The sequence below is a fragment of the Lampetra planeri genome, chromosome 74 (assembly GCF_965212315.1).
Source record: "Lampetra planeri chromosome 74, kcLamPlan1.2.h2, whole genome shotgun sequence".
Lineage (NCBI taxonomy): Eukaryota > Metazoa > Chordata > Hyperoartia > Petromyzontiformes > Petromyzontidae > Lampetra > Lampetra planeri.
Genome location: NC_136179.1, coordinates 4,390,631 through 4,402,215, shown reverse-complemented (window position 1 = coordinate 4,402,215; position 11,585 = coordinate 4,390,631). Strand labels below are relative to the sequence as shown.

Below are 11,585 nucleotides of genomic sequence, written 5' to 3'. Positions count from 1 at the left end.
GTGTAATGCGGGCGTAAATGGGCAGGCCGGATGTGACGATCCGAGAGGGAGGAGTCAGGGTCACGTGGTAGGATATGGTATAGCGGAGAGACAGGAAGACATCTGGGTCAGTCGGGAGAGTGAAGAGTGGGGAACACGTTGGGTGGTCGTCGTGCCTCAGCCTGGTGGCTGAGGGCTCATGACGGCGCCAGCCAGCGGGGTGGAAGAGAGAGTTGGGGATAGAAACAGAGAGTGGCGAGATCGCCACAGAGGCCACGCAGGGCTGAGGTTGGAGAGTGGCGAGATCGCCACAGAGGCCACGCAGGGCGAACGTTGGAGAGTGGCGAGATCGCCACACACGGTAAGACTCGGCACCGCCAGCCAGCGGTGACCGAGCACGGAGGAACGGGGAGCAGCGGTGGAGCTGCTGTGAGAGCAGCCGGAGGGCTGCACAGGAGATCTGCAGCGGAGCTGCAGAGGTGTGGAGGCTACGGGAGCGAGAGCAGCTATGGAGCTGCCAAGGGGAGATCTCTGAGCGAGGGCCGTGCGGGAAAGGTGTAAGAACCCAAATAAAGGACACGGAGACAGAACCAGGATCGAGTCCTTTATTACACCTGTATTAAAGACACCTGTTCACAGAAGAAATCAATCAATCAGATTCAGTGCGTAAATGGTTGTGAGGGGCACCGCAGGCGGTCAGGCTTGCTTCAACCCATGGTTGTGAAAATCCAGACGTTAATCAGCAAGGACCATTTCTTGTCCTAATTCGACAAAATCTATGTCAACACATAATACTAAATTATAATTCGTGTTGTGGAGAATGTTCCTCCTTTTCGTGTAACTTTTAATTGGTATGCCTTGTAACTGATGAATGATCCGAGTGTTCTCCCTATTATAAAGTACCATTTGACCTGTATCACAAGAACAAGGAGTCTCACCTGAGTTATCTGTACAGGTTACTTGCAAAACACACACTTTGTCCTAACATCACTTAATCAATGTTTGACCCTTATAGACAAAATGTTACATGTACGCACACAATCAGACAAGTAATCAGTCTAAATTATTGACAGGCATGTTAACAAAATTGAATTACTGCACTGGAATATACTGCATTAGGTTACATCCTATTAACAAGAAGCTAATTTTAAAAAATACGCAAAATCTGCTAAAGTGTATGTACAACATACTATATGAACCATTCAAAACGAGTAGGCCATTGCATGCTGGCGTCTGGGTAAAAATTTAGCAAATTCTAAACATTACCTACAAACTCCACAACTGAGATGCCACATCAACCATCGCCCCCCACTGACAGGCTCTTGTCCACATGCAGGCTGGTGCAGGGCCACCACCTTGTGCCACACAGGGGCAGCTGCTACTTGGGGATGCCCTTCGAGTGTTTGAAATGAGATATGATACAAAACTCCGAGTTGCCAGAGGCGATCAAGCAAGCACAATATAAATGTAAATATGATAACATAGCGAATGCTTTGGAGCTTATTGGCTCTCGCTCCTGGTTAGAGATCTACCCAACCCACAGGTCCACAAAGACTGGCCGCTCTTACCCTGCAGATTGAACCTAGGAATTGTGTTCAACTTCACATTCTTGTCATTAAAGGCCTGTGACAAAAATGCATCGATTGGAACGACATCGTCTGAAGCTTTCGCATCTACCGGATCTCCATTTGACTTTCTATTGTCTCGGAGGAAGTCCACCCATACCTCTACTTTCAACACACTGCTGGGAGTTGCCTCGCTCTGCCTCACAGTCAGAATTCTCCTCCTGCTTCACGTTCCCACCATGGATGTGAAAGTCCGATATTGGAGTTGACTCATCTTCACACTTTACCTTCACTTCTTCGCTCTTCACCATCACCTCTTCATATTTCACCTCGATACTTTTAAAAGTGTCCAAGCTGGAATTTTCTTCCGGTTCTTGTTTGATAAGGGATGGGCTCATTGCGGCACTTTGACTTTCACAAGCTGATTTCAAACTCCACTCCTTGTGGATCTTCTGATGCGTGTGTGTTCTCTGGTGCATTACAAGAGCAGATGAATGTGCAAATGCCTTCACACACACGCTGCACTCGAAGGGTTTCTCTCCCGTGTGTGTTCTCTGGTGTGCTACAAGAGTAGATGACTGTGCAAACGCCTTCCCACACACACTGCACTTGCAGGGTTTCTCTCCCGTGTGAGTTCTCTGGTGTTCTACAAGAGTAGATGACTGTGCAAACGTCTTCCCACACATGCTGCACTCGAAGGGTTTCTCTCCCGTGTGTGTTCTCTGGTGTGCTACAAGAGTAGATGACTGTGCAAACGCCTTCCCACACACACTGCACTTGAAGGGTTTCTCTCCTGTGTGAGTTCTCTGGTGCCGTGTCAAATTTCCAGGATTATTCGTGCTGTATGCACACCGGTCGCATTTCCGCCTTTTTGCACCGAGCTGCGCCGAGTGCCTTTGCTCCATCAGACCAAATCTGCAGAGGAAGCGGCAGCTGCAGACAGAAAAAAAGAAAATCCACACCATCTACACGTCAGTATCGAGGCACAGCGGAATGCATATATACACAGTCACACGTGACTTACACGCCAATACTTATTCATAGATTCATGATATAGTTGAAAAAGTGTCCCAAATTTATCACACGGGCTGTTGTGGCACACAATGAGAGGGCAAATGGTTATAAACATGCCTAGGAAGCCCTCGTATCTTCAAAATGAATGTTAACCCGAAACTCCGAGCACACAATTCTAGGTGTCTGACTTTAAAAGGAATATTTATGAAAGCTAAATTCAGCTGACATAGAAAAAGATGTTGAAAATAATACTATTTGTGTTATGCACAAATGCATAAATTAATGTTCAATCGCAACTAAGAGGTGTAAAGCCAGGCACAGATGTCCTTGATTGCTGTGATGAACAGTTCTGACTTCAGCTGTACGTGTGCTGTGATAACTTCCTGACTCCATTCTTACAAAGAGTTCCAGAGGAAAACTAAAAACTACTGTTTTGATATAACCCCCGTGCTCAATAGAGTTAATTGACTTTACTGCAAATACAAACTTGACGCTGTCACACACTCAGAGGCGGAGCCAGGATTTTCAGGTAGAGGGGGCAACCCCTCCAGCAATGAAAAATCGTAGGAGTTATTATTAAGTAAGGACTTGTCCCTTAATTTTTATTTCACCCGTGTGATCGGCATCGCGCTCGCTGAAGTCGTGTACTGGATACGCAACTGCGCACAATTCTGCAAGTTGCTTGTAACTGCTTTGCCGTTACTTATTGCCAATTATGGACACGGACTGTTGTCCTATCATCTCATAGAGTCCCTAGCATGTAATAATATTCCACACGGTGGCAGTGGGGGTCGCAAAATGCTGATTTATCTATATATATAAAAAGGAAATTTGTGAATGTGTCTGTTCTAAATGTTTAGCATACTTCCCGACATACAACAAACTTGAAATTTGGCACGTGGGTAGTTTCCAGACTGTACACAATGCAAAAAGTATAAAAATAGGCTTTTATATATTTTTGGGGGGGCGCAATTATGGATATATATATATATAAAAGGGAAATTTGTGAATGTGTGTCTGTTCGAAATGTTCAGCATACTTCCCGACATGCAACAAAATTGAAATTTTGCATGTGGGTAGCTTCCAGACTGGACACAATGCAAAAAGTATAAAAATAGACTTTTGTATTTTGGGGGGGGGGGGGGGCGCAATAATGCATATATTTTGCACGCAAGTGAGCGGTGATGTCATATCGGTGATGTCACCCACATGCGGCAGCGTTACGCAGTGTACCTGCTGACGTCACGCATCCCCCCCCCAACACTCCGCGTAGGCCATGTTTTAATCCAAGACAAGAATCCAAGTCCCGGGCGAAGCCGGGTAGTAAAGCTAGTCTATATATAAAAGGGAAATGTGTGGATATGTGTTTGTGACTGTTCGAAATGATTAGCATACTTCCCAAAATGCAACACACTTGAAATTTGTCATGTGGGTAGGTTCCATACTGTACACAATGAAAAACGTATAAAAATAGACGTTTGTATTTTGGGGGAAATGACCATGAAGTGTGTGGCGTCAACCCGCAACACACCTGAGTTAAGTGCTCTGCAATGCTTACCCCTACCATATGGCTCTTCGTGCGCCGTACTTCTCGAGCTGTTAACAGCGTGCTGGGAGATTTTAGGTGGCGCTTTGCTCCTGGACGATGAAGTCATTGGCTTCTCGGAGTTTCAATACATATCCGTGCGAAGAACAGGTACGACTGCTATCTTAAATATGAAGCAGAAATTACATCTGTTTGTTTGTGTGAAGCACCAAAAACTCTCCAACGCTGAGCTCTAGCATCATTAAATTTGCACAACTTATGCTGTCTGGAATGTCTAAGTGAACGTGACTATTTTCAGCTTGCCATGTCATTCCCTTCCCGAGTTGCCAAAATCGACCTTACGTCGAAGTGGGTTAAGGTTGAATTTTCTGCAGTGAAAAACATCCGATTTAGTTAAATTGATTTGTTTTGGCTTTTTTCTTTCTTGCAAGCAGGATTTTACAGTGAAATATAAGGGAATATGAAATTAATCCAAGACAAGAATCCAAGTCCCGGGCGAAGCCACGTAGTGAAGCTAGTTACTAATAAACCCCAATGATCCCATCGAAATTAGGGATTTCGATCGGACCGTTAGGGGGGCACGTGCCACTCCACCCCCACTTCCTCCACCACTGTCACGCACTGGCATAGTTCACAGGTGGTGGTGTGTCCAGACCCATGCCTGGCCACAATCACCTGCTCAGTATTAATGCTTCCTCACTCCACCAAGTAAATAATTGAGGATCAATCAACACAGCCGAGGCTGCGTGTCTCTCTCTCTGTGATCATGGGGATTTCCCTCCGGATCCCCCGGTTTCCCCGCCACGCGTCCAGAGTGAACACCGCCACGCGTCCAGAGTGAACACCGCCACGCGTCCAGAGTGAACACCGCCACGCGTCCAGAGTGAACATCACCATGCGTCGAAAGTGAACACCGCCACGCGTCTAGAGTGAACACCGCCACGCGTCTAGAGTGAACACCGCCACGCATCTAGAGTGACCACCACCAGGCGTCTAGAGTGACCACCGCCACGCGTCTAGAGTGAACACCGCCACGCTGTTGACAAGCCCCACCTTGTTGTTATTGTTGTTGTGGGCAGGTCGCTTCTGAAAACAAGAGCGGTACAGCAGCTCCAGCGGGCGTGGCCTGGTAAAAAATGAAAAAAAAACTGTGAATATTTAAAATAAAACAAAGTTACCAAGTAGCGAGCCAGGTGAAGAGAAATTAAAACATAAGCAAGATACTCTTGGGTTCTTTCAGTAAAGTAATGTAGAAAAAAATAATAATAGCATACGACGTTTCGATTGCAACACAAGCAATCATCATCAGGTACAAATGAAAGAGGAAAAAAACCTAGTGAACTCATAAATGTAATGCAATACAACACAGAGAGTCGGCTAACATTACAGTCAACACCCCACCTGGTCGATTACGTTCTTCCAAAGATTTCTCAATTTTAGAGAGACGAAACACAGACACGGAGACACATAGACAGAGAGAGATGACACACACATAGACACACAGAGAGAGATGACACAGAGACACACAGAGAGATGACAGAGAGACAGAGAGAGACACACATAGGCACACAGAGAAACAATGCTTCTGTGTCGAGGCCTTAAATAAAGAGATGGGTAGAGAGAGAGAGAGGGGGGGTAGAGAAATTAGCATGTCAATGCAAGGCCGTAGCCATGGAGTCAACTTTGGGGGGGGATCAAATCTTACAGGGGGTCTAGGGTCCCCCACTAGAAAAATATCTATATTTGAAAACTCATTTCCTGCCATTTCCTCCCTAAAATATTTTTAAAAATTCACTAACACATGGGATGGATTTTTTTTTATTTGATACAATAATGTGTAATAGTGTATTGTATTACATTGCTCTGTTTTTTTATTAACCTTTTCTTGTTTCATAGTGTGTAGTGGCAGAGATTAGGGATTCATAAAGTACAACGCAATCATATAAACAGAAATCTATGTATTGTTATATGAAGACAAGTCCAGATTTCGTGGCCAAGGTTTAGCAAATTGTTGTTTTTATTAACATAGCATCGCAATTATTACTTTTAAAGAAGATTTTTATAGCAATAAATTGGAGGGGCATATTTGATTATTAGAATTATTATAATATATAATAATTATTCTAACATATTATAATTATGGCCTTGTGTCAATGAGATATTTGGAGGTTTGGTGACTGCAGTAGAGGACACAGAGAGAGCACACTTAATCAAACAAACTTCGTAAAATTTGGAAATGTAATGCAATGCAACACAGAGAGTCGGTCAACACACAATGAACGCATAGCCTGGCAGATTACGTTCTTCCACAGATTGCTAAACTAAGCGAGAGAATTAAAGCAAACGCGATCAGGCGAGGGCAGGAGGCAAGGCCCCGCGTTGTAAAGTTCTAACCTGGACATCGCTTCCATGCTCGCTGCTACTCAATTGACATCCCTACGAGAGTGAGGCTCTACCTCGGTAAACAACAACAACCACAATCACCACCACAACCACCACCACTACAACCACCACTACAATCACCACAACAACCACCACCACAACCACCACAACCACCACCACCACTACCACCACCACTACCACCACTACCACCACCACATCCACCATCACCACAACCATCACCACAGCCATCACCACAACCACCACCACAACCACCACCACAACCGCGATGAGAATTTCTCACCTCGGATTTCAGTTCACGCGCGGAGATGCAACAGCCACGCGGCAGCAGGCCGTGACGTCACTTCCTGGGTACAAGACACTCCCTTCCCGCAATGAGCGGGTCTTAACTTGAATAAATTATGTTAATGAGTCCAGCCCATACGACGGAGGGGTGGGGCGCGCGTGTTGAACCCGTCGCAATAAACTCGCGACGGCTTTAACGAATACATTATGTTAATGAGCCACCAGTCACCGGGCGTAGCTTTGCCCAAATAAGGATTGGCACTGGAACAGATATCGGCAGCGGCCGAGCAGAGATGACGTCACGCTCAAGAGCGCAGTGGTGGGGATGTGGGTGACATGACGTCACTAGCGAGGCAAACCTCCCCCTGGCGTTTGATGCCGATGAGGTCACGCTGAGCGGTGACGTAAGAGGGCGGGGTCGGAGTTTAAGTTTGTTGACAAGGGGAGCGGCAGTGTCGTGGTGAGCGCTGCGCTCCGCACCGACCAGCCGAGTTCCATTCCCGCTCGTGGCCAACACCGCCAGTGACGACTTTCTGAACCGGTCCTGAGCCTCCCCTACGTCGACTCAGCCTCAAACGAGTACCAGGTGCGGTGTGTCAACATCGCCACTGGGGAGACAAAGGCGGCCGGGCGTGGTGCTGGCCTCGTGTGCCGTCCCACCCTTAATAGGTGCTCGCGAACAGCACTTGCCCCTAGAGTCTGTTGCCTCCCTATCGCCGGAACCACTCCATGTCTGCAGATGTGGCTCATGTCAGGCAGAGATTGCAACCAGGTGGTTCGTTGTCAACAGGTGCAATCACAAGAGCGGCGTCGGCCCAGCTGCAGACTCACGACTTGATGGATCTTGGGAGCGAAGATGAGCTGCTGGATTTTGGTGGCAGCAATGGAAGCCAGGACAGCAACCTTGACATTGCCGCAGGTAGGACAAGTTATACTGGTTGGAACCTCCTGGTTACACCAGCCCACAGGGGATTATTGTGTCCGTCCGTCGTGCAGGGAGGGGCTGGGTGGGGAGGGGCTGGTCACCCCGTGGTGCCCTTATAAAACTCAACGTTTAACCTAATCATGCCGGCTTGTACCCTCCCTCACAGTCGGGCATATTTGCGGAATACACCACGCCGCCGTTGACCCTAGCCATTGACCGAGCAACCCAACGTTCCTACCAGCTCTCTCCGCAGGAATGTGTTTCTGTTCATTTCCCATCACAACAACGGCAACAAGGAAATAACCCAAGAGTTAAATATTACCGCTTGATGGAATAAATTCTCCTTCACTTGCACACCCAGTGTGTCACAGTGCTTGTCTGACATTACTAACCAGAGGCGATGAATGGTAAACATTTAATAGAGAAATGGATCATTTATGCTGGTCTTTAGAAATAGTTTTAAACAATCCAGGACGGTTTGCTTTAATGGACACATTCCAACTGTGATTGTATATTTTTGGGATGTCCCAGCGGCAGTCGAGATTTTTGGCAATGATCTGCAGGGATGGTGCGTTTCCGTTCCTAGCTGCGAGGGCAAATCCTCGTTACTGCGCCGTCCGTTAGCGTTGGTTCACGTTCGGAGCAGTGATGAAGCCCGCTTATCTTATGTTGTTGAGTTGCGTCGGCAATAAACCCAAAGGGCAACCTTACCCGGTAAATACAATAAACTACATAGTAAACCACTGTAGTCTTCGTTCCTGCAATGAAGAAATAACAAAGCTACACCAACTCTCTCCCGAAGCCCTCTTCTGGCTAGCAGACCTCGACATTTTCCTTTATCTCCTGATCATATTGCCAGAATTGGAGTAAATTGTAATATGGTGCCACCTAGTGGCGATACAGCTCAGACGAGTTTTAAGTAAACGGACAGCAAACCTTAGTTAAAGATTAATGTTCATCATCATTATCAACCATAATGAAATCCAATGCTGGATGGAGGCCTCTCCAAGCTGTCATCATCAAATGTTCTTGCAATGCAACAATCCACGGAGCACCTGCATACGAGCTGATTTCAGAGCTCTCCATCTTTGATCTTTAAAGGTGCATTTGAAATTGATTTTATACTCCTACTGATGCTCCTGCTATTGTGGAGTGACTCATGCAGCCAGCTATGGCTACAGGGTTTGGTGGATCATGTTTTGTGTCGTTTATTGTGAAATATCGGTCACAATTCCTATGATCACTGTTACATTGCTTACGGCTTCATTTTCGTGATTTTAAAAAAGATTTTTGGTTTAGCCATGTTTGTTTGTTGTAGTACGGAGTTAGAATGATGGCTTTAATCTAAGTTGTCTTGTGGTTGTTGTTGTTTGACTTGCATCCCACTGGGATTTTTGCACAGCGTTGGTGTACGGTGCTTTTTTCTGGAAGAATTTGCAGTTTCTCCCTGGATTTTTCTGTTTGCGCATAGTCACTTTGAGATGTTTTCTTGTTCATGTTTTTTTTATTTGTTGCGGTTGCACCCGATTCAAGAGCCGAATAGCTCACAGGGCTATACCAACTAAATGAAAATGAAATGAAACTGTTAAGGTCTTTATCTTCGTGTTAGGTGCTCACTAACAGCACTTGCCCTGACATTCTGTCCAGGTTATACGGGAGATCTTTGCCTTTGTGTGTTGGGAGCAAGTTCGAGTCGCGTGTAGTCGTGGGAGTTGAACGGGGGCCTGCTGCTACTGACAGTCGTTGACTACGATTGGACAGACGCTGATAGACAGACACACACAGGACAGGCGGACAGACACAGACATGAGGAACACAGAGACAGAGATACAGAGACGACATAGGACACAGAGACAGGCAGAGAGAGAAACACACAGAGGCAAACAGAGATACAGATGGACAGAGAGATGTTGAATTGAACACACTCAACTCGCTCCATTGAAAGAGATTCCTCGATATTTTCCCATCCCCGGAAGTCGTTCTAGTTTCTATTTATTTCATTGTGCGTACGTGTAAGCAATGTGGGATATCGATGTACACATACAGCGAGGGAAAAAGTATTTGATTCCTTGCTGGTTTTGTACGTTTGCCCACTGATAAAGAAATGATCAGTCTATAATTTGAATTAAATGTTTATTTGAACAGTGAAAGACAGAATAACAACAAAATCCAGAAAAACCCATGTCAAAAATGTTATAAATTTATTTGCATTTTAATGAGGGAAATAAGTATGACCCCCTCTCAATCAGAAAGATTTCTGGCTCCCAGGTGTCTTTTATACAGGTAACGAGCTGAGATTAGGAGCACACTCTTAAAGGGAGTGCTCCTAATCTCATCTTTTTACCTGTGTAATGCGGGCGTAAATGGGCGGGCCGGATGTGACGATCCGAGAGGGAGGAGTCAGGGTCACGTGGTAGGATATGGTATAGCGGAGAGACAGGAAGACATCTGGGTCAGTCGGGAGAGTGAAGAGTGGGGAACACGTTGGGTGGTCGTCGTGCCTCAGCCTGGTGGCTGAGGGCTCATGACGGCGCCAGCCAGCGGGGTGGAAGAGAGAGTTGGGGATAGAAACAGAGAGTGGCGAGATCGCCACAGAGGCCACGCAGGGCTGAGGTTGGAGAGTGGCGAGATCGCCACAGAGGCCACGCAGGGCGAACGTTGGAGAGTGGCGAGATCGCCACACAGGGTAAGACTCGGCACCGCCAGCCAGCGGTGACCGAGCACGGAGGAACGGGGAGCAGCGGTGGAGCTGCTGTGAGAGCAGCCGGAGGGCTGCACAGGAGATCTGCAGCGGAGCTGCAGAGGTGTGGAGGCTACGGGAGCGAGAGCAGCTATGGAGCTGCCAAGGGGAGAACTCTGAGCGAGGGCCGTGCGGGAAAGGTGTAAGAACCCAAATAAAGGACGACGGAGACAGAACCAGGATCGAGTCCTTTATTACACTGGTGTCAGAAGTGAAACGGCTTGTCAAGACAGCTCAGAAGAAAGAATATTCCTGCGTCATCATCTGCTACATCATCCGACTTACGATTGAGACAGATGGCGCAGCTGGAGACCTGGAAAATCATGTTGGCGCAACTGTGTGAGCTCACCACGCCGACGACGGCAGTGGGGAGAGCCGATGGTGGTCTGCAGGCCGCCGCCTTGCCTGCGCTGCCAGCGCCATCGGCCACGCGGCACGAAGACGCCATCTTGGGCGTGGCAGGGGAGAAACTGCGGGAAGCCGCCATCTTGTCTTCACCGCGGCGAGGAGACGCCGCCATCTTCAACATCGCGGCGGAGAGGCAGCCTTGCGCTGCCATCTGGAGGTGCCGCGGGGGAGAGCAGCCTGCTGTGAGCTGCTGTTTGCGAGGAGGAGCTGCGGGGAGAGGACGACGACGCTGCAGCTGCTGGGGCGGGAGCTCTCCCGTCCTGGCTCGGGTGCGAGACAACGGAGCAGTCAAGTCGCCGAACGAGTTCTGCGAGGCGTCTCAAGTTACCACCCTGCCGTCCTCTTCTTGCTGCAGCCCCGGGCGAGTCGTAACGATACACACCCGGCCTTAACACACACCTCACCCATCTTTCGAGGGCCGGGGGGGCGATTTTTTGTCATGTCTCGAGCGTGTAGAGCGCGGTTCGGGCTGTGTGTGTGTGTGTGTTCTGGATGAACGCGCTATTTGCTTGTTGCTCGGTGTCAATTAGTGTGTATGAGTGTGTGTTGAGGAGGGAAGGAGAGTCTGCTGTGCTTGCTGAGTGTCAAATTGTGTGTGTGCGCTGCGGTGTGGAGTTGTTATCTTGATGGCGAAGTTAATTATTAACTCGGGAGCGTCGGGTATCCTGCGCTGTACCATCTCGTGGGTTACCGTGTGCGACGGGCTTGATTGAAAAATATTTT

General features: G+C 47.7%; 1 protein-coding gene across 1 annotated transcript in view; it reads right to left on the bottom strand.

Annotated features, from left to right (window-relative positions):
- Positions 1-578: 578 nt before the first annotated feature.
- LOC144737840 (uncharacterized) overlaps positions 579-11,585 on the bottom strand; it is a 55,974-nt gene continuing 44,967 nt past the window's right edge. The window contains exon 5 of the mRNA XM_078620714.1: positions 579-2,350. Within this exon, the coding sequence (XP_078476840.1) occupies positions 1,676-2,350 (675 nt within the window). The 3' untranslated portion in view covers positions 579-1,675. The remainder of the gene's footprint in view (positions 2,351-11,585) is intronic.